Source organism: Fundulus heteroclitus, chromosome 23, assembly GCF_011125445.2.
Source record: "Fundulus heteroclitus isolate FHET01 chromosome 23, MU-UCD_Fhet_4.1, whole genome shotgun sequence".
Taxonomy (NCBI): domain Eukaryota; kingdom Metazoa; phylum Chordata; class Actinopteri; order Cyprinodontiformes; family Fundulidae; genus Fundulus; species Fundulus heteroclitus.
Genome location: NC_046383.1, coordinates 12,656,147 through 12,679,917, shown reverse-complemented (window position 1 = coordinate 12,679,917; position 23,771 = coordinate 12,656,147). Strand labels below are relative to the sequence as shown.

The following is a 23,771-nucleotide window of genomic DNA, read 5'->3' as shown; positions in this document are numbered from 1 at the left end:
ATGAAAGAATGACGCCAGGGGTAAAATTACCGTACACTAACTGCAACTGCAAGAATAAAATAGGCAGAAACTGCTGTAACTTTTTCTGAATCCAGATTCATGGTATTAATATAAAACCAAGGGTAGAGTAATGCATCGCAGGAGGTCAACTGAATTTTAGAATTGAGCTTATACTTTTTGTGATGAATTGACAGAAACATGGTTATTTTAGTTTCTAAACACTCCTCCTTCATCCACAGCATTAACAGGTGAATTCTGGAAATACCCTAAAAGATAACTGAACATAAGGATGTTTAACAAGTTTACTAGCAAATTCCTTTTTAACACATTCAGTACAGATGTGGAGAACAAAGATTGTTAACAGATACCATTGAGTTTGATGTGTCGAAGAAAAATGTAAACTCATTCTGAGCTGAAAAAAAAACTTTACTTTTTGCTGTGGTTTTGTCCATTGAGGGTAAGGTTTGTTAACATTCCAGCAAACCTTAGTTCACAAAGTGGCATTTCAAGGCTTTCTGTCTCAGCAGAAATAAGCAAGTTGTATCTCCTGGCCATAAAATCTGCCAGAAAGCGTCAGGGCTTAAAATCAATACCCTAGTACCCAGAAAGGGAGACATACGTGTATATATCTCTATATATATATATATATATATATATATATATATATATATATATATATATATATATATATATATATATATATATATATCTGGAGCGTGTAACAAAAGTAATTTCCCTCTGGGATTATTGAAGTATCTCTGATTTTGATTCTGAAATGTATGTGTTTGCATAACTATTCACCCGCCTTCAAGTCAGTATAGAAGATGCACCTTTGGCTGTAATCACAGCAGCAAGTCTGTGAGCAAACAACTTGGATTTTTTTACTTTTCCACTCTTCCTCCAGACTCTGGGACCTTGATTTCCAAAAATGCAGGATCAACTTTCATCTGGAATATGACTTTAGACCACTGAGCAACAGTCCTGTCATTCTTCCAAGCTCAGGGAAAATGTGTCTGGTATTGTCACTGGTTCAGGAGTGGGTTAACCAGCAAACACCCAGGACAAATCTGTGTGTGGTGGCTCTTACAGCTCTGAGTCCAGCTACGGTCCACACCCACTGAATTTCCCCTGACACTTAAAAAGGTGTTACTTCACGATCCACTTAAAGCTTTGGTTATCCCAGTTGTGGTTATCCCCTTGTGTGCCTATTTCTACCACGCTTTTAACTTCCACTCAACTTTCTATTAATATACTTGGATACATCACTCTGTGAGTGGCCATCTTCTTTTGCAGTGGCCTATAATGGCTTATTCTTGTTGTGGATGGTATTTAATGACTGTTGATTGCTGTCAAGTCACCACTTCCACATGATTGTGCAGACCTCAATCTAACATTTATGTATTCATATTCCCCTTTCTTTTGCTGCTTTTATGCAATATTCTAATTTTCAGAGAATATGAGGTTTTCATTGTGAGCCGTAAACATCAAATATTAAATATCACAATATTGGTGAGAAGTAATATTTCCTATGGGTGTTTCTCACCCATAATGTTTTAGTTTTCAAACATGTAACCATATGTTGCAGAGAGAACTTGGAACATTACCACCGTATTGCTGTTTTAAAATAATAATTAGAAACCAGGCAGGACTAACAAGCCAAAAGCAAGAAAAAATTAAAGCAGCAGAATGTATGATTGTCTCCTTGAATTATTATCCCTGGATTTTTAACAATACTTGTTGTGATTAGTAGTGGGATTTACATGGCACTTTGGATCATTTTGAAAATATATGTTGAATGCAGATATTCTTAATCTGTCTTGAACAAGGATGAGTTGGGTATAAAAAAGTAAATGTAGATTAGAGAAGTATTTATGGATGAGACTCTCAGCTAGAGCTGATGTACTATGAAGAATGCTGAGGTTGAGTACCGTGTGGTTCCGGCATGTTTCAATGTATGAGTGGCTCAATTTACACATACAGAGGAGGTTGTGTAGTATTACATTCCCATGTGTCTTGAAGTTGGTACTATTGATCAAATCAGAAAGTATAGTTGTGTGTTCACATTGACTACTTTTGAAGATTACACTGAAATTCTTTACTTGCTGTCACTCATAACAACCTGTTTAAATTTATGGTTTATTTTGGATTGAGGTCTGGACTTTGACTAGGCCATTCTTAACATTTGAATGTTTCCCCTTAAACCTCTCCAGTGTTGCTTCAGATGTATGCTCCGGGTCATTTTACTGCAGGGAGGTGAATCTCGACCCCGGTCACAAACTCACCAGCAGACTGACTGGGGTTCTTCTCCGGAATGTGTTCTGCTCCTGCATTTAGCACCATCCATCTTTCCCTCGACTCAGACCAGTTCCCCAGTCTCTGAGGTTGAGAACATCCCCACAGCATGATCCTGCCACCACCATGTGTCATTGCAGGAAAGGTGTTTTTGGACACATGGGATGTACAGGGGTTTGCGCCAGACATAGCATTTCACTTGGTGGCCGAAAAGTTCAATTTTAGTCTCATTTGACCAGAACATCTTTCTCTATAGATTTGGGGAGTTGCCCATGTGCCTTTTGGCAAACTCAAAACATACCTTCTTATTTTAAAACAGAAAGTAATGGCTTTTTTCTGGCCACCCTTTCATAAAGCCCAGCTCTGTGGGGCGTACAGCTTATTGTGGTCCTCTGGACAGATCCTGCAGTCTCTGCTGTGGAGCTCTGCAGCTCCTTCAGGGGTACCTTAGGTCTCAGTGCTGCCTCTCTGAATAATGCCCTCTTGCCTGATCTGGGAGTTCTGGTGGGCGGTTTGTTGTGGTACCTTGTACTTTCCATTTAAAAATGATGGACTTGATGGTGCTCTGGGGGACCATCATAGATTTATATGTTTTTGATAGCCTCCCCCTGACTTATACTACTCAACATCTTTGCCCCTGACGTGTTCTGAGAGCTCATTGGTCTTCATGGTGTGATGCTGCAGCCTCTGGGGCCTTTCAGAAAAGGTGTTTCTACTGACAGATCATGTCACTTTTAGATTGCACACAGGTGGACTTCAAATATTGTGATTATTAAAAATAATTGGTTGCATCAAAACATGTTAGGGGCAAAGAGGGTGTTTACGTATGCACATGCCAATTTTCCCCATTTTATTGTTTTCTAAAAGATATTTTTCTCCTTTCACTTCACCAAATTAGACAATTTTGTGCAAAAACCAACTAAATAGATTAAATTACAGGTTTGAATGTAACAAAACAGGTAGGAAGCAAAGGGGGTGAATGCTTTTCCAAGCATTGCATAACATTTAAACCGTATGATGGACAGACCAGGTAAACCTTTTAATAAATAACAAAGATGCATTTGCCTTGCATGCAGTAGATATTAAAACCCTCCTTCTGAATACTGCCACACTTCACCAAGTGGCCTTAAAAACACTTATTCTGTCAGCATCTGTTGTAAAGAAGTGAGATTACCATTACTAAATGGCTGTCTTATATTCATGCTGTGATATACCAACGGCATCCATAAAGCCATTTCCTGTTTTCTACCATTCTCTGTTTTTGCTGGCTACCAAAGAGATACTTCCTTCTGACTGAACAAATAGAGTTTCAACTACAAATAACTTTTTTTTTATCAAAGTGCTGATGGCACAGAACGCCAAAGACAGGAACACGTGTAAAACATGTGCATAAGAGCAGCACTTGTCAAAATTTGCCCTCTGAGCCTTTTAAACTAATGCTGGTCCACCACTAAAAGGAGTGTGCATTGCAAGGATTTATTTCTGAATACAGGTATGCCTTCGAACTCTATGGCTATTGGACGCGCCGTTACTGCAGGACGGGTGCAGAATACAACAGGCAGAAATGAGCATAACCCTGATATAGCTTTTGAACAGAGTATGCCATGTCTACTTGCTGAAAATAAAATTGCAGGGCAGCTACTGTATGTGCCAGCCAAAAAGAGATCAATATGAACAGCAACAACACATACAGGATCATACAGCTTTTTTTAAACTACTTCCTGATTTATTTTTTCCATTACAGTGTTCTCACAAAAGATGCCCGAGTATTGTAACCCTCTGTATAGATTGGATACAGCTGAACTCCGATTTGTACGTAGTCTGTATAAAAAAAAAACAGTGTGAGGCCTCTTACATTAAATCAGACTAAACTTTTCCTTTTTTGGATTATTTAATAATGCTTGGTGGTCAAATATCAGAATAATTTTAGAAAGTATATTACGTTCCTTAATTTCAGAAGTTCACATTTATTAAGACTGCTATACTTTTAAACACACTAGAAAGGCCTAGAAGATGATGCTATAGCTTGGTTAGCTGCTGAAATGTCAATTCACAACATTTCAGTTAATTGGAGGCACACATGTGATTGTGATGTAAGGCTCACTGCTTCCTTTAGGAAGAGATATGTGGACCTCCACACATTTGGTTCATCTTTGGGAACACTTTCCTGAGACGTGAATGTCCCGTGCCCATCTGTGCCAACCATTATATGTATAAGTATAAATATGCTTATACATGCTCAACTAGCGTGTTGGACAGGCATGAGAACGACTGAGAAATGTGCGCATCGACCCAAAAACAAAAACAAAAGATCTTGTAAAGACCCAGGCTGAAGCTAGTAGGAGATTCTCACTATACACAGTGAAACAATCCTGTAGCAGTATGGGCTGAAAGGCCAGTCTGAGTGACACAAACCTTAATCTCTGTAGATATATTAACGACCACTGCTGCCTTTCGAAGAAAAAACTTCAAAGCATGAGCTCACTGTTCCAGCGGTTAAGGTCAGGTGTGGCACCACCATGTAATGGGGGTGTTTGGCAGGAGGAGGGGTTGGTACACTTCACAAAACAGATGGCATCATGATGAAAGAACAATATGGAAACATTGAAGGGGACATCCTAATTACACCTGTTCTGCTGACAGGAATGGGACAAATGTCCAGCAAACTATTGTGAGAAGGATATCCAAAATGTCTGACACAAGTCATACAGTTAAAAATACATTTATATCAAATACTAAAATTTTTTTTTTTTTTTATTAAATTACATGTTTTAAATTTGAAGAAAGTATAACAATTCTCTCCCTCATTATTCTGGCATTTAGCAAATGGAAAAAATAAGGTAATTCCAACTAACCTAAAACAGGAAAGGTGTATTCTGACCTAATGTCAAACAGTCAGAAAGTGACATTTTAATACTTTGCATATACACATCTGGTTTTTACTATATGGTAAATGACTTGTACTTGTACAGCGTGTTAAGAAACACATTCAATCTCTGACGGTGGTGAGATACGTCAGTAGCCACAGCTGCCCTGGGGCAGACTGATAGAAGTGAGGCCGCCATACATCGGCCCAAACGGGCCCTCTGACCACAGGATGAACTCCCTAACGTTGCCCTGTATGTCAAAACCAGTATAATATCTTGAAATACATTACATGGCCTGTTTACAGCGATGCACTAAACCATAACTCTAAATTTCTTCCAGTGATACAGTGCTCCCTATCAGTGGTGTGGCAGACATCTTTCATATCTCTAACATCATCTAATTAAAAGACATTGCTTCTTGTAAGACAGTTTCAAATGGCTAGCTCAAGCAAATTGATTCTCAACCCCCTTTGAGTCCGTGCAAAGGGAGGAATGAATAATGCATGGACATTCAATCCTTATCTCCTGTCCTGACGAACAACATTGGCAGTCTTTGAATAGCCCACAAAGGTGTGCAAGGGGGAAACTTTTGGCAGAGCAATAAGGCAGGTGCCTGTTTCACGGTTGGTCATTTCTGCTTTTACTGCCATTTTGTTCCAGATGGTACTTTAATTCTAGATACACTGAATCAACTGATTTACTTTATGATGTAGCACAGTTTATGGCAGCATTTAAGGTATTTGCATAGAATTTTACAGCTGCCTCTTGGAGATTATGTCAGCAATAAACTAAACAATCATACCTCGGGCCCAGTAGTTCTGTCTTTGACACGTTGATGGTGGTCTATGAGGGTGAGAGCAAAATCTGCCGTTTACAGTACATGTAATCAAAAATACACGCTCAATGCTCTGACTAAAAATACATACCAATTACTGGATTATATCAGCAGCTGTGCACCAACCCACTCAAGACTTAAAAAAGAAAAGCTGCTGCTCTAACCGCATGTCCCGTTATATAGCCATTTTATACCTGTGTACCAAAGAGCAGCAATAGTAATAAAATAGATTAGCCATGCTCGGTAAATCTGATTGACGGGCTTTTCTTTAATCAGCCTGATAACATAATAAAAAAGTACAGCTTTTTCAATTAGCTTTTATTTCCTGCCGTGAATATTATAGGTGTTGTTAGATGATTACAGGTCTCAGAGGGTTACTGCGTGCAGCACTGCATGCTGCAGAAATGTTAGATAAGTTTGATTTCCATGTTTATGTGCTTCTGAAACTATGTGTGCCATCCCTCGAGGAATGAACTGCAACCAAACATTAGATCTGAAGCGGGAAGCAGATTCCAGACATTTTCTGGTAAAAGTTATTCCTTATCTTTCATGCAAATTTGTCCAATATTTGTGATATCACGAAAAAAATCAAGTTAGCTAGTTTTAAAGCTGCTCAAGCTGCAGTTATATAACCTAGGGTGCCTTCTGTAGTCACACCAAAAGGTCTCTTAAAGATTTTGAGGCAAAGATTTACTTGATTACCTTCCTCTGTAGTTTTGGACTCTGATCTGATTACTGATAATGGTGTAAAGTAACTTACTAGATGCACTAGTAAGTGCATCTAGTAAGTGCATCCACTGCTATCATCTTCAAAAGAAATATTGGCAGAATAAAGGGTTACCTTGGAAGACATGATACAGAAAATCAACTGCACGCCTCTCTTTTCAGTAGGTTAGATTACTATATATATATATATATATATATATATATATATATATATATATATATATATATATATATATATATATATATATATATATATATATATATATATATATATATATATATAAAATGAATAATGTACAACCCTCCACCCCCACCTTATTATATACACCATGCAGATATTAAGTGTGGCACTTTTTCTTAATCTCGCTCCACATTTCAAATAGCCTGACTGTTGCTATAAGAAGACTAACATGTAATCAGTCCACATGTCCCGAGAAGCTGCCCTGCTGTCGGCTTCTTGGGTTGAAGTTTCTACAAGAATTTCTAGAAGTAAATACTTCTGCTGTGCAGATTGATGAATTAATAAGTTAAAAAGCACACCAGTTCCCAGCTTCAATGACCTCAAAATATTTGCATGCCCATTTCAATATGCCACCGAGTGAAAAGCTATGAAAAAATTCTCAGCATTCCAGTTGAGCGCTTGAAGATGATCCTAAAATGAGCAGAGTTGTAATAAAGATGTTGTTCAGTTAAGTCTGCAAATGTTATATGAGTAAATTTGGAAAAAAAAAAAAAAACTATTCCCAGGAAACAGCTTTAATGGTTGGCTCAGACAATTATTAATTTACATATTTATATGAGCATCCACTGTTCCAGAGTGACAACGTGGAAGGGCAACTAAGGAAAAGGAAAGGAGAAGAAGACACAGAAGTGACTAGAGCAGGTTTGAAGAAGCTGCCACAGAGGGGGGCATTTTCTCTCATTATATAGCCTGTTTCCTTTTGAGGAGTTAAGATGGGAACTGGAAAAAAGACCTGTTAACTAAAACAGAAGAAGCTGGAGCAACTCTTCAAGAAAGCTTAGCTCCCCCCAGATTGGCTGGGGTTCCTTTCTTTTCATGATTTGCCAGAAGGGGTTTCCACCCACACGCACATTCACCCACAAACAACTGAAGTGGAGTAGACGAGACTCCCACAATGCCATCTCTTCTCATGACTTGTTTTTTTCCTCCAAGAAATGATTCACATACAAAGGGCTGATGGGATAAAGGTTGATTATAAATTGTCTTCCACTGCTAAATGTGTCAAGCCAGCCAAATGTCATAGGATATTCTGTCAAAGGATATCGAGTTGACTGCAAATGTCAGACAGGGAGGAAGCGTCAGCGAGAGAATAGGGAGGAAATGAATGCAGGAAACCGGTGCACGTGTCTGCGTGACTCGGATGTAGCAGAGCACCTGTCATCGTTACGTTGTGTAATGATGAAGGGTTTGGTTTGAACTACTGTTTCAGGTTTTGTGACCTGTTTTCTTTGGAACTAGTTCCACTTTGAACTCTTTTATTCATTTCCATCAACAGATCAAACAGTTTCAGACAAACAACACTCATTTGGCATCAAACAGTAGATCCCACAGAGCAAATTTGGCAGGGTAACATATTTTTAGCAACAACTGGCAGCACAAATATATCAGGACGTGTTTGGTCAATCAAACCTTATTTTGTTCCTAAAAATTAAACCTAATAATTCATCAGGATTGCAACTATGAGTTTCATGACGATTTAACTGAATGAAATTTCAATATGTCGCGGCTCTTGTTGTTTCTGTTGCAGGCTGATCAGTTCAAATAAATTAGACGGAGCAGATGAAAATGATTTGGACACTTCTAGCACAATGTTTCAGCACAAGGATCAAATTGGTTTCAACATCTTTAATAGAACAGATCAAGAATAATTAGGGAGTATTGACGACGGCACAGCGAGGGAGATATTTGTCTGTCAAATGTGATCTGTCTTCTTGTGGTGATAAAAATATGACATTGCAGCTATGAATTGTGTTCTGTCTTCTTTTTTGTTTTAGCCATATTCCAGAAAAATATCCATACTCACCAAAGGCTGTGTAAAATTCATCTTTTGTAAGGTGCTCATCATCGTTAATGTCATTGTACTTCAGCAGGTCGAACAATGTGCACTCAGAGATATCCTTGGATAGACCTTCATGCTTGATGACCTTAAAAGAAAACACAATGCTCTGTTAAAGATGGTACACAGTGCTTTTTGTAATTCGAGGTTGTGTATTCCACTTGCACTTTATTATATACTCTACAATATAGTAATGAGTCAGCCCCTCTGTTTGAATTTTCAGCTAATTTGCTTTGTTCACGGTGTATGCATCACATAACACAGTCTTTTATGCAACATTTTTTATAAACAGAACAGCATGAATTGAGCTTAGCAAGATTGGTGCAGGGTCCATAATTTATTTAATATCTGATATGGTGATCAATTAAACTTCATTGAAGGAGTCTAACACGTATTTAGTTGCATTTCACTGTAAATGATTGTCTGTATGAAATATATTTTCTGTATATCTTCACACTACTAAAATTCACAATCTGAGATGCCCTTGTGTTCAGACAGACTGTTTAATCTTTAAATTATTTCCATTTCAAAGCTGTCAAGATATGATCTGTACCTCAGCTGTTGCTGTTTATTCCAGTCAAACAAACTTTTCTATACAAAGTTTTATAACATGGATGGGGAAAAGGTCTGTGACATTTTGTTCTCAACACCAAGCTGCTCAACAACCCATGCATGGCCCTGCCTGTAAAACATCCATCATACAATATCTGCTGTCAAAAAGCTGATCACAAGGGACAGCTTTATACATCATGTCTTGTCCCCCGGATCAGTGTACTTCCCTTTCTAGACGACTTGGCTGAAACATTAGGTGGTCATCTAAAATCCTCAGAGTACCCTTCGAACCCTGCACCATGAATAAATGGGGTGGACAGAGCACAGCAAGAAGAACATTTCCCATTCTGACTTTTCTGTTCTTTGATAATTTTCATTTTTCTCTAAATATTTTTTTTGTTTAGTAATAACCTTATAACTCATATTTAGTCACCTCATTTATTAAGCCAGAAGGAAGGTGGTGTTGCTTATTTTGTGCACTTTGAGCCACCGTTACTGATTTAAAAAAAAGTGTTACACATACAACGGTGAAATTTAACAAATCTTTTACCCTCGCCATTACTTTTAAATATCTGGCCTTCATGAAATGTATGATACTAGGATTCATGAGGCTCCCGAAATACCCCTTTTAATGTTTGTGTAGAGAAAGACCACTGAAAGAGTAAAAAAAAAACGGTCCAGTGGCTCTCAACACGCCATGTGCTCTAAATTATCAGAGGCACATCACTGGTATGATAACGAGATGCAATGTTTAGTGAGATTGGAGCCGCTGGGTGTTTCAAATCGAACCTTAATTTACAAAGTCAATGGAACATTGGCCGATTAGCCCGAGAGAACAATTCTACAATTAGCAGCAACACTAGGTTTTCCCAGCTTGCTCTTAATAAAGACTATATTCCAATGATTAATCAAAGCTATGCTGCCAAAAAAGGTAAAGTATAGCACTATTATATCACTATTACAACAATATTCTTATTGTTGGTGCATATATTTAAAATCATAAAATGAAACACTGGTGCAAGATTTCAGAGAGCGCAGAAATCTACACACAGCTCCATCATGCTGTGAAGCAATATTGCAAAATTTATTTTTTAACAGACTTTTAAGAAAGACCCCAATTGCTGTCAGTGGCAAAAACCAAGCATCCTGTTGTTGCTTCCATAGGAATGTACAAAATATTTTCTACGGAAGTAGCAGGTCAGCATCCATCACCAAATACATTTGAATTATTGGCAGAACTGTTTGTTCTGAAAAAAGCAGAAGTTTTAGTGGTTGGCTGGTTTGGAGCAAACTGGTGCCCCTAACACAACGTCAAGATGGAAGGACATCAGCAATGACCTTAGAGAGGCTCAACCTACAGACATAAAGCAATTATGCAAGACTATTAGCAGTTTATTATTCTACAGAGAGAAAAAAAGACATCCACAAGTGGACATCACATAAGATTGCAGACAATCTTACCATGAGTGGATGTCAAGAAAATTCCCCTCAAGGTCAGCAAGCAAGGGTAAAAGAAAATGCAAAATATTCGTCTTGATATGTATTCAACTTCCCAAGGACTAAGTTCTTTAATGTGGAATTTTATGACAGAGCAAATGGAAAAAGAAGCATTTCTGAGACCTTATTTCTCAAATCAAGAGAATTGCAGCACTGCATATTTTTTTGAAAATCGCATCAGGACACTAGGGCCACGCTCATTCCCCCCGTGGGTGCGGCACCGTTCCAACAACCACTCTGATGCGGTTGCTCGGTTTCTCTGCACACGCTGTTGTCCGCACTCAGGCCGTCTGCCTCCTCTCCCCCTCCCATCCCATCTGCTTTGTGAGACCGACACCCGGCTACGGTCTTCATTGCTGTGTTTCTTCATCGGTTAGGATAGACATCTAGGTTGATGAGTCAGACAGGTGTTGTGCTAAGGTAGTTATCCTTCTATAATTTGGTTGCCCTGCATCAGAATGAACTGGTGGATGTTGCTGGAGAGAGGGATGTCTGGGTTTCTCTCCTGGACCTGTTGGCCTCACAACTCAATCTCAGAAAAGCAGAAGAGAATGGATGGATGGACGATTTTCAGAATTAGGTCAAAAGTTATGGTCCAGGGGTAGTGAGCACGACTCATGTACGGAGGCCTTCAGTCCTCGACGCAGCTCATCCAGGTTTGATTCTTACCTAAGTTCTTTTGCTTCCCCCTTCTCTCAAAAAAAATTCCTGTCCTGTCAGCCTACTTTGTAAAAATGAGCCACTATTGCCACAAAAACCCAGAAAAAAAGAATATAAAAAAATAAGTTTTGAACCAGAATCTGCCTTTGTAAAAAGTGAAAAATCTGTAGTCACACTTTAACCTTGAAATTATGCTTTCATATCTATACCGCTATATTTAAAAAAAGTATTTTTGCTGCTGAAGTACAAGTAAAAAACAACATGAGCAAAGCTCTGTTTTAGATAACATTACATTCATTTATACCTTTGCCTTTTATGTTGTACATTTACTTTTACACAGGCAAGCCAAGAACAAGCTCCGTGGTGAATAATATCACCTAACATCTTTTTACAAAAAAAGTTCTGTCAGAGTTTGTGGCCAAATTATAAGACATGGCAATTCCGAGAGGAAAAAAAAAGACATTTTGATTTGCCATTTTAAAAGGGCATAAAGTCTAAAGGGCAGGAACAATAGTTCTGAGTCTCTTCATGTGCGCACTCCAGCATGTCAAATTAGCCAAGATTTTCAGTTCTATCATTTTAAATGAGCGTAGAGAACGCTCCAATTATAAAAGTGCTTTAGGGCACAAGGGTGGCAGCCATGATTTTGTGTTTATAAATGCTAAAACATGTGCATATTGTGTTTAGAGGGCCTCTTCACACAAACATTTATTTAGCAATAATATCTTCCTGTCTTCCTTCAGATTCATGCCATGAGCATGTATTCTAGGCCTGTCAGAAGAAATGTGTTTGCTTGTTGGATTTCAACTTTTAGATTTTGGAGAGAATCAATAAATATTAAAGTTATTCCTTAGCTACATAAATATTAAACAAATACTGCATCAACACATACATCCATAACACCCTTGATCCACCATTTACTTTTTAGTGAACCCCCTCCCCCCAAAAAAAGCAAAAAACAACAAAAGTAATGTGGACACCCTATAACCAAAACTCTAACGTAGCTATTTTACTTTGATTTTCACCAATGGCTATTTTTAGCCAATGTACATGAGTGTGTACATACTTGTATAATGCTTGTGGCCGTGTTGTCGGTGGTCTGTAGGTTAACAGTGTCTGGATGTAGATGTGTAGAGGCACATGTGCATGTCTATGTTTATATGTACAGTATATTGATTTATTTGTTTACTTAATGGACTTTTGAGTAGAATGGACTCATAAGTAAAGTAGGAATCAGGAAGATTTTTGGTGAGAAGTACTATAAGAAGGAGAAGGGGTATAATTAAATAAAATGTACTTCTTTATTCCCCTTTTCAGACATAACCACTAAATTCTCTCTCTCTCTCTCTCTCTCTCTCTCTCATATATATATATATATATATATATATATATATATATATATATATATATGTATATGTATACTGCTCAAAAAATAAAGGGAACACTTAAACAACACAATGTAACTCCAAGTCAACCACACTTGTGAAATCAAACTGTCCACTTAAGAAGCAACACTGATAGACCATCAATCTCACCTGCTGCTGTGCAAATGGAATAGACAACAGGTGGAAACTAGAAGCAATTAGCAAGACATCCCCAATAAAGGGGTGGTTCTGCAGCCACAATAGTGGCTCAGGTAGTGCAGCTCATCCAAGACTGCGCATCAATGTCATCTGTGGCAAGAAGGTTTGCTGCCTGTCAGCGTAGTGTCCAGAGCATGGAGGCGCTACCAGGAGACAGGCCAGTACATCAGGAGACGTGGAGGCCGTAAGAGGACAACAAGCCTGCAGCAGGACTGCTGCCTCTGCCTTTATGCAAGGAGGAATAGGAGGAGCACTGCCAGAGCCCTGCTGGATTACCTCCAGCAGGCCACAGATGTGCATGTGTCTGCTCAAACGATCAGAAACAGACTCCATGAGGGTGGTGTGAGGGCCCTACGTCCACAGGTGGGGGTTATGCTTACAGCTCAACACCATTTAGGACGTTTGGCATTCAACAAAAAAACACCAAGATTGGTAAATTCTCCACTGGCGCCCTGAGCTCTTCACAGATGAAAGCAGGTTCCCATTGAGCACATGACAGAGTCTGGAGACGGTGTGGAGAACGTTCTGCTGCTGCAGCATCCTCCAGCAGGACCGGTCTGGCAGTGGGTCAGTGATGGTTTGGGGGGGGGGGGGGGCATTTCTTTGGGGGCCTACAGCCTCCATGAGCTCAGCAGAGGTAATCTGACTGCCATCAGGTACAGAAAGGAGATCTTTAGCCTCATTGTGAGACCAGATGCTGGTGTGGTTGGCCCTGGTTCCTCCTGATGCAGACAATGCTAGACCTCATGTAGCTGGAGTGTGTCAGCAGTTCCTGCCAGACGAAGGCATTGCTGCTGTGGACCCCCCTCCCCGTTCCCCAGACCTGAATCCAGCTGAGCACATCGGGGACATCATGTCTGGCTCCATCCACCAACGCCACGTTGCACCACAGACTGTCCAGGAGGTGGTGGATGTGTTAGATGTGTTAGATCCCTCAGGAGACCATCCACCACCTCTTCTGGGGCTGCCCAGGTGTTGTAGAGAGGTCATACAGGTGGAGGCCAGGCACACTGCTGTGCCTCATTTAGACTTGTTTTAAGGACATTACATCAAAGCTGGATCCGCCTGTAGTATTTTTTTCACTTTAAGTTAGACTGTGACTCCCAATCCAGACCTCCATAGGGTTAATAAATGTGATTTCCATTGATCATTTTAATGTGTCATTCAACTATGCAAAGAACAAAGTATTTAATAATAATATTTCATCCATTCAGATCTAGGATGTGTTATTTCATGTTTCCCTTGATTTCTTTGAGCAGTAATATATACTTATTTATACATAATGTAGATAATTTGTTGAATGTATAATTTTGCTTGATTGTCTGAAATAAATAATTGATTCATTCAGTCATTCATTCTTTCATGTTAATCATGCACTCATTATGCAGTTGATTTTAAGAGTGGTTAAATAGTCTTGTGTGTAAATTAAATATATCTCAGCTGTTCTATGAAGCGGTTTTAGCAGTGTTACAATGTGGCCTGGAAGAACAGAAGAAAAATCGCCGCAGTTTAAAATCTGTCCAGCTGAATTTTATAAATGTTGAGATGGTCACTTACTAAACTTTGACCTATTTTAGCCACCATCTGGCATCTTTTGCTGTTAAAAGGAAAGGAAGAAAAAAGTTTTCTGAGATTTAGATTCATTGGATTCAAAATATGTTAATACATTCAAATCAAAGTATTGAATCCTGCCTCACTGACTGCATACAGTAGGTACCGACTATTCCAGGCCCTGTGCAGAGCGGATCTTCAACTGGATCAGCAGGAAGGTAACACAAGAAAAGCAACTGAAATTGTGGTTTGAAAATGCGCTGCAGGGTGCTTAGCCCCTTCAATTATTCAAATATGCTGCATAATAAAACAGTCTTAAGGTATGCGGAGACTTTGTTATGCCAAGAATATCCTCCTCTCTCATGGCAGCCACAAAAAGCTTTTCTTACAACATTCTTCTTGCTAGTGATGGTTAAAGGCTGTCGCTCCCCAGGAGGACGAGATTCTTTTGACCCACATTGCTTTTCAAAAGGTTTACTTAGAGACATGCTCTGCAGCTACGAGGGAGGAAAAAAGACAGGGATGAATGGATGAGATTATGATGCAGACGAAGGGAACTTGATTTAATCCGTTGATTTTATTATGCAGATACAAAGATTATTAATTAAATGATCAGAAGGATTACCTTCTGGCTTAAATACTAAAACTTTTCAACATCCTTATAAATACCGCTCTCTAATTTAAAGCAAAACATTAAAGATGTGACAAGCAAGTTTATTAAAAGATTTATAGCTGTTATGAAATACTATAGCCAAACAAATCTGTCTATACTTCTAACATTAAAACAACAACATTGAGAGTCAAACTCCTGAAGCTTTTTATATACATAAAAAACATATTTACCAAACCACAAGTACACATACGCATGTAGTGATGAGCAGCAAGCAAGATATTTTTTAAAAGAAGGGAAACAATAATAAAAAAAATCATGACTGTCAGATTAAAAGTGTGTGAAACTGTCAGAGCCATGAAACTTTTGTCATTATTAAATGGTAGTAAATTGAGTTAAAAGCGACAGAGGAATGCAGCTAGGTGATGCAGAGTCTGGCATGTAACGGATCCAGGCGAAACTAAATTGTTGCATAGCAGCATGGTCATGTTTTTTTCTCTCTCTCTAACAACTGTAAAACCAAGGTGGGCGTATAGGTAATTATCGCGTCCAGACCAGGTTGATGCATCTGGAATACGTGCCAGCTGATACATCATTGAAAAGTGGAGAGTCTGCCCACTCGATTCACAGCTGAAGTGTACCAGCATGGCCCATATGCTGCCTGCTGGTTCAGAATGTTCTCAGCTGTTCTGTTTTAAATGTACCGGTCTCAGTTCGGGATCAACTGTACTGTCGATCCAGAACTACGTTTTGGCGGCTTTGTGCCATTAATAATCAACTCTTAGCTTGTTCGTGCCTGCGGGCGTTTTGGCAAATATTGTATGAATGTGAGCTTAATCAGCTGTACTGTACACATCATCTGTGCAGTCCTATTTTCTTCTTCCTGTATTGTTCTTCTTCTGCAATTAGAAAGTTTCCTAACCGGAAACCTTGGGTGGACAGCATAGTGCGGTTCCTGCTGAAGACCCGGGATGTAGCATTCAGATCAGGTGACAGGCTGGCTTACAGCAGGGCTGGATGTTAATGGGAAAAAAAGGCATCCAGAAGTTAAAGCATAGGTATAAGCAGCGCAGCGAGGACCATTTCAGCTCCAAAAACCCACGCAACACGCGAGACCGCATCCCAGACTCTAAACACAGTGATCAGAAATGACCCACCTCTCCCAGACAGCTTAAACAGCTTTGTTGCAGAGGTGCAGCATCTGCTTATCGTCCTGAAGCTCCACCAAGTTACCTCCTCCTTAAAGAGGATCAACACCAACAAGGCTGCATGTCCAGACATGGTGTCAGGTTGGATGCTAAAATCAAGTCCTGCCCAACTAGCAGGGGTCTTTCTGAATATCTTTAACCTCTCCCTGCAGCTCCCCATGGTGTCTGCCTGCCTGAAATCATCCATCATTGTGCCTGTCCCCCACCACCCAAAAACACCATCACCTGCCTCAATGATTATCATCCTGTTGCTCTGACTCCCATCATCATGAAGTGCATTGAGATACTCCTCCTGCAACACACTAAGGACGCCATCCCTGCTGGCCTGGCCAGCCTGCAGTTTGCCTACAGGGAGAATTGCTCCACGGAGGATGCTGTCTCCTTAGCACAGCACTCAGCTCTAACTTATCTGCAGCATCCCAACACCTATGTTAGGATGCTCTTCATGGACTTCAGCTCAGCCTTTAACACCGTGCTCCCAGACATGCTGGCTCTAAAGCTCCACAGCCTGGGATTATCTCCACCTCTCTGCTCCTGGATTTCTGACTTCCTCACCAACAGGCTCCAGGTGGTGAGGATAGGGAACATCTGCTCCACTGATCCTAAACACAGGAAAAACCGCAGGGTTGTGTCCTCAGCCCAGTTCTCTTCACCTTCTTCACCTAGGACTGTTCTGCTGTCCACCCCACAGACACAGTGGTGAAGTTTGCAGATGACACCACTGTGATGGGTCTCATTTCCAACAATAATGACACACATTGTAGAGAAAAAAGTCCACAATTGGACACAGTAGTGTTCCAGGAACAAGCTCATCCTGAACACCAGCAAGACCAAGGAGGTCATATTGGACTACAGGAGGTCCAGGAGGACTGAACACGCTCCTCTCTACATACAGGGGGAGGTGGTGGAGTGTATGGACAGCATAAAGTTCCTGGGCACTCATATGTCCCCCTCCCACCTTGTGAAGAAGGCCCAACAGATGCTCCTTTTTCTTGATAAGCTCAAATGGACTGGACTCTCCCCGAAGCTGATAAGAACCTTTCATAGAGCTACAATAAGAAAGCATTTTGTGTCTCAGTGTAACTGTGTGGTATGGGAGCTGCCCAGTGCAGGAGAGGAAAGACTTAGCACAGGTGGCGTCTACAAGATCTGGACACGGTTTGTGCTGCACGAGCCCAGCGAGTAACGCATTGCCACAGACCCCACCCACCAGGCCAAGGCACTGTTTGACCCACTTCCATGGGGGAAATGCTTTAGAAACATTAAGTTCCATGTCTGCAGGATATGTTTGTGGTGTTTCTCTTACTTCCCCTCTTATTTCCTGTTTCCCCACAGCTTCAGTGTGCAGCCTGGTGCAAATTGCCCTAATTGGCTCATGGATTGAGAGGAGCCAATCAAGACTCAAGACAGCCCTATATAAGATTTTCATCTGAGGCCAGCTGGAGAGGGGATGTGGGCTGATGAACTGACACTTGTTGTGCTGCTTGGCTTTCATGGTGTAGAAGGTTGTGGTGGGAGTTTGGGGACTAGGTAAGAATCTAGCTTCCCGTGTTGGCAAACAGACTTAATTTGTCCTGGATGTTACGGAAACAAGACGCTCTGTGACATCTGTGACCTGGAACAAAGCGCTGCTGAACTGCCTGAGAATGTTTCTTCTCTATAAATGATTAAGGCTGCGAGGGCTTTCTGCCACAGTTCACAGACCTACACTAACACACATGTGCACACACACACACACACACACACACACACACACACACACACACACACACACACACACAGTTATACTAAGGCACACACACCATCTTTTCCTGTGCTTTTCCTCTACACTGTTGCTTTCTATTTTAGCTGTAGTGTCAGAGAGGTCAGATCTGAGACCTTGAGTTGTAGCTTTGAGGGTTTTGTTAATGTATGAATAGAAACAATTAAGCTTTAAAATGTTAGTGATGAAGTTTGTTCTAGTGAAAGAATTAAATGAAAGATGTTATTCTAGTTGAAGCTTTTGAAAAGTTGGACACAATTACTTTAGGTCAGAAACCCTCCAAGTATATACTTAGTTTATATCTTATTATGAATAGAAATAATTAAGTACTGTGATTTTATGCTTTCTATATGATTGTTAATGTATGAAAGAAGTCTAGTCAAGGATTTACTTAGTTTATTCCTTTGTTACTGTAATATTTTTCTTTCCCTATGTAATATTTCACTCTGTAATGTTTTTCTGTTCATGTACAGCACTTTGAATCGTCTTGTTACTGAAGAACTTCCCTTGATTCTTCTGTAACGGCAATGGGTTTATCTGTAGCATAATGACACCCAAAGACACGTTTGATCATGGGATCAACAGGATGACAATAATAAAATTTTCAAAATCAGCTTTCCATCCCTGTCAACACATCCTTTGTGGGATGCCTCTTGTTCCCATCACAAAAACTGAAAGAATTTCGGGCATTTTAATTAAAAAAAAGGTAAACTCTGCACGGTAGACATCAATTGATGTTTTTCACTGACTGTTGAAGGCTCTTTTGTTAGCGGCTGTATCTGCTGTCAGTCAAATTGGACACATAGGGTGAAGCAAAAGTTAACCTGTCACTGAACAGCACAAGCCCTTTATTGTAAATGCATTGCTTCTCTCTTTAGTTTATAATGGACCTCTCACTGAATTTAAAACATGCCTTTTTAAAATTCAAGTTCTGTATGAGAAAGAGTGAAAGCCATAACTTTAATACATGTTTCAGCATATTAACTGTTTGTTCTATTAGGAACTCAAAATGTAATGCTGAGCAGTAACATTAAATTGACTCTCAGGGACGAAAAAGTAAATTTTTCTTCAACTGGATTGAATTTTTCCTACTTTCACTGAAATAAGGGCAATAATGTAATAACTTAGCAAGAATATAGTAACCTTCTTGTTCTAATAATATTTTACCAATACTGTAATAGCTGTATTAGATGTCAATTAAAGAACATTAATGAGAAACATTTTAAATATACTTACTGTTCAATACATTTAGGTTGCGAGAAAACTGTTATCTTTTTCTATTCCATTACCTCAAAGTATTAAATAAATTGTACTTTCCTATTTTTTATTAAAAAAATTAGATTATAAGTAAAACAAGATTATAGACAAGGTTTTGAATAGAAAATTATCAAATAAAAATATTTATAATAATATTAATTAATACTATTAATAATAAAAATATTTCTCAAACTTAGTGGAAACAACCAAGCTGGTCAGTAATTTCAAAATGTGTTTGATTGTTGCAATAATAAATGTAAAACTCCCCTATGAACAATTTTGGGCTTAACCTTATATTCTAAGTTCGATATACTGCCACCATTCAACACATTTCTACATGCTTTCATAATAAAATAATCATCTTTTATTGGCATTGCAACATACGTTCCAATGAAATTTGTTCTCTGCATATTGTCTCAATTTATCTGGTAAGTATTTGAAAAACAGGGTCTAAAATTGAAAATCTTTTTTTTAGTGTATTACAGATTAAAACATGTAAATATGTATATACTTAATTTTTCTTCTTTAATTCTTTGTTTTTCTTTTCAATATACATTACTAGACTACATTCAACAAACTCAAACTCAAGAGATGACATTACTAACAAAGGAAGAGCGTTTTAGAGGGAATTTACCAATATTGTTTTCAACATGATATGATAACAAGTAACTATATTGGTGTCGATCATAGAAAATGTGGTGTTTTGCTATTAAATCTTTATGGGGTAAAGTGTAGTTGCTGCTGATTTGACAACAATTCTTCAGAGTAATAAAACCTAGCAATGGCATATGGCAGCAAAAGTGACACGCTGCTGCATTTAGATTGCATTTAGTGGGATTAACGGCAAGTGAAACAACAACATTTTTGTTCTTAGCAGCTTTGCAGCTGTTGTCAGTAGGTGACCTTAGATTTAAATTATGTGACAAAAATACTGAGTAACCCATCCTTATTTTTTAAGTGTTATTACAAGGCTATAGCATACAATGTGAAGAGCGTTTAAATTAAAACAAGAAACTGATTAAATCTACCAATGACTGCCGAAACTGACAATATTTGACAGTATTATGTCTTTGCACTGTTTACCTGTGAGAGCTCGCTTGCATCTATGAGACCGTTACGATCTGCATCGAAGCGTTTGAACATCAAATCAACCAGTTGCTTCTTGGCTGCCATGCTGTCCTTGTGAGCGCCATGACCAGCAGCACCCAGGTAGCGTTTGTCATGCAAATCCAGAACCTTGATTTTCAGTCGGCGGTAGTCGTTCAACCTGCAGTCATCATCTGGCAAGGGAAGGAAAAAGAGGGAAATCATTTTTATCAGGATTGCTGAAAATATTCAAGTTAAAACAAGTTGGAAACAAAAAAACTATACCTGAACATTTTTATAAAATCTGAAAAAAGTGTTTCCCCGACTGGATGTCCTGCTACCTCTTAAAAGGTTATTTTTTTCCCTCTTCTCTTTATCTACTGCCAGATCACAACATAAATCATTTAACATTTTAATTTTCCTGTAGAATACATTTATACCTTGAACTTTTGTTTGTCATTTATATAACAACGTGTCGTATCTGTCCCTCATTGTTTCAAATTTACAGTTCTTCTTTACACTCTGCATTGAAAGAACATAATTACAAGAATGTTGGCTGTTTGGAAGCTCACTTTATGGAAACTAAGACATCTGTTTATTTATGTTTTAAAGGTAATGCTACTTTAAAATAGATGTGGGCATAGTAAGGGGCTAAAAAAGCAGGAGTGTTAAGCAACTGACTGCAAGCTAGTCTACTATAATGCCCCTTTTACATTGCCGTTGTCTTCCCTGCTCTCAGCTTTCCTCCTCTGTACTCCTGGTTTTAACAGAGCCAGTAAGACCTGAGGGTTGGTGAACGCCTCCTGGGGGTGACAGATTTTTATAGGTGGGATATTGGATATTTGTAGTGTGATGATTTGACAGAGTGATTTTTGGGTGGATCCTGCTGTAGACGACTCCGGATCTACTCAACTCAGATCATGCTCCAGTATTTTTAGGTATGCACATTTCAAAAAATGTGTAAACAGAATTAATTAGAAATGCAATAGATAAATATGATCAGATATGATCAAATATGATCCCTCAGATTTAAGGGACCAACTAAAGCTTTTCTAAGAAGTGTTTTATATATTTTCAGGTAAAAAGAGGAGAAGAATGAAAAAAAATGTTTTGAAGCATAGCTGCAGGATGATGAAAAAGATTTTTAATGTGGTGACAATGATGTCATTATGATACAAAACAGCTTTGAATAAACTATTAATCCAAAACAGAGATTAGATGTTATATCAATAATAATGAAATATAAGAATAAGCAAATAGGTTAGGAAAATATGTATCAAATCTTATTAATAATACATCTGATAAATTAATCACATGGACAATGACAGAAACAGGAAATTACACTATACCAACTATGACTTAGTCAAAGTATTTAAAGATTTTTAGTTATCTTTTTACACATCAAGATCGCAGAGCCATTGAGACAAAAACAACAACAAAGTGTCTTATCAAGACCGATTGTACTGTAATACAGATATATAATGTAAAGAGGTTGGTGATAATTGATTATTTAGCATCTGAAAAATCACCAGACAGTTTTCCCTAATATTAAACAATACTACTGGGCTTCATAAAGTAGATGTATTACCAAATGGTTTAAAAATAATAAAAAATTTTCAGGATCTGGAAGCTGGATCTTTATATTTTTAAAAGATCTTTAAAGAACATGCATTATTTGTAAATAATGCATTTTCAACACAAGGAAAGACAGATAATTTGATTATGAAAAATACTCCCAGAAAGAGATGTCTGTTCGGAAACGCTTTGGGATCATAAATCAGTATTCTGTTTTAGCACTATAAATATTTATTATTCACAGACTGCAACTTACTCAACATTTCAAAGTGAATATGATTGTAATGTTTCTCTATTAAGTTGACAATTTGAAAATCATACTGTAATCTTATGATGTGGTTTTGCCCAAAAATCACAGCTTTTTGGAAATCTACACATTTTGAGACAAGCAAATAATAATATTTGGGATACATATCTTATTTAATCCACATTGTTTAGTTTTAGGATCAGACTATAAATATAAGCTATAAATGTAAGTGCAGACATAGTTTAATAATTGCTTTTTTATGCTGAAAGACTTTCTATTTCACACAACTGGTTAGATAATGAACAACCTGCTATCAAAATCTGCTTTGAAAAGCTGACATGCACTTAGAGGTTCTTTGTAATGCTTTACCAAAGCTTGGTCACCTATTGCAGCTTTTTTATTAGAAGAGTGGCTAAGAGTGCTAGAATTTAATAGAATAAAAGCTTCCTTTTTTTGTCCAACAGTAGGGAAAGTCAGATGTATCAGCAGCAAGGTGAAAGGTAAATGATATGAAAGCAAAATATGAGAACAAGAGACTGCACAGTAAGGGAAACTATACAACATAAGAAATAATATTGTGGTTATTAAAAGGAACATACTCAGACTAAAGAATTGTGCAACTGAGTAGGATGATTATAGAAATGCGGAAAATGAACATAAAGAACAACAGGCAGTTTTCAAGAAACAGAAACACTCTCCAATAACAGCAGGGATGACTACGTATTGAGTTTGTTGGGAGCAGTGATGGTTATATAGTCTGACAACTGCTGGGAGGAAGGATCTCTGATAACGCTCCTCTGTGCACATAGGATGCAGCATTCTGTCACCACAGAAGCTCTCCATCTCTGTAACAGCTTCATGCATGAGGGGCGGGGAACTTTTCCAACAGTGACGTTACTTTATGCCGAGTCCTTCTATCTTTCACCACCTGCACTGGGATGAGACGACAGCACAGGACGGAGCTGGCCTTCCTGATGAGCTTATCTAACTGATTCCTCTCAGCTGTAGAAGCTGCTGTTCCACCATACTACACCATAGAAGATGGCTCATGTAGTCAAAATATCTCCAGGAGTGTCCCCTGCACTCCGAAAGATCTTGGTAGAATCTGCAGTGACTTCCTATAAAGAGCATCAGTGTTGTGACTCCAGTTGAGTTTATTGTTCAGATTACCACGCAAGTACTTATAAGAGCCAACATCCGTTTCCTGGATGTTAACTGGTGTCAGTGTGGTGGGTCTGGACTCACAGAAGCCCAGCACCAGCTCCTTGGTTTTCCCTGCACTCATTAGTATATAGTGTTCAATTAAATATAGACAGAAATTAAATGTTATGTTAAAGTATCTGTTGCCATGTTTCTCTATTTGTGTTTTTATGTTCTCAAAAGTC

At 38.7% G+C, this 23,771-nt stretch overlaps 1 protein-coding gene across 3 annotated transcripts in view; it reads right to left on the bottom strand.

Moving 5' to 3' along the window:
- Positions 1-23,771, bottom strand: part of fstl5 (follistatin-like 5) — a 247,596-nt gene that overhangs the window by 96,781 nt on the left and 127,044 nt on the right. For all 3 annotated transcript variants that reach the window (XM_036126902.1, XM_021320641.2, XM_021320642.2), the window contains exons 5-6: positions 20,562-20,758; positions 8,766-8,886 (exon numbers count right to left, since the gene is read on the bottom strand). In XM_036126902.1, the coding sequence (XP_035982795.1) occupies positions 8,766-8,886; positions 20,562-20,758 (318 nt within the window). The remainder of the gene's footprint in view (positions 1-8,765; positions 8,887-20,561; positions 20,759-23,771) is intronic.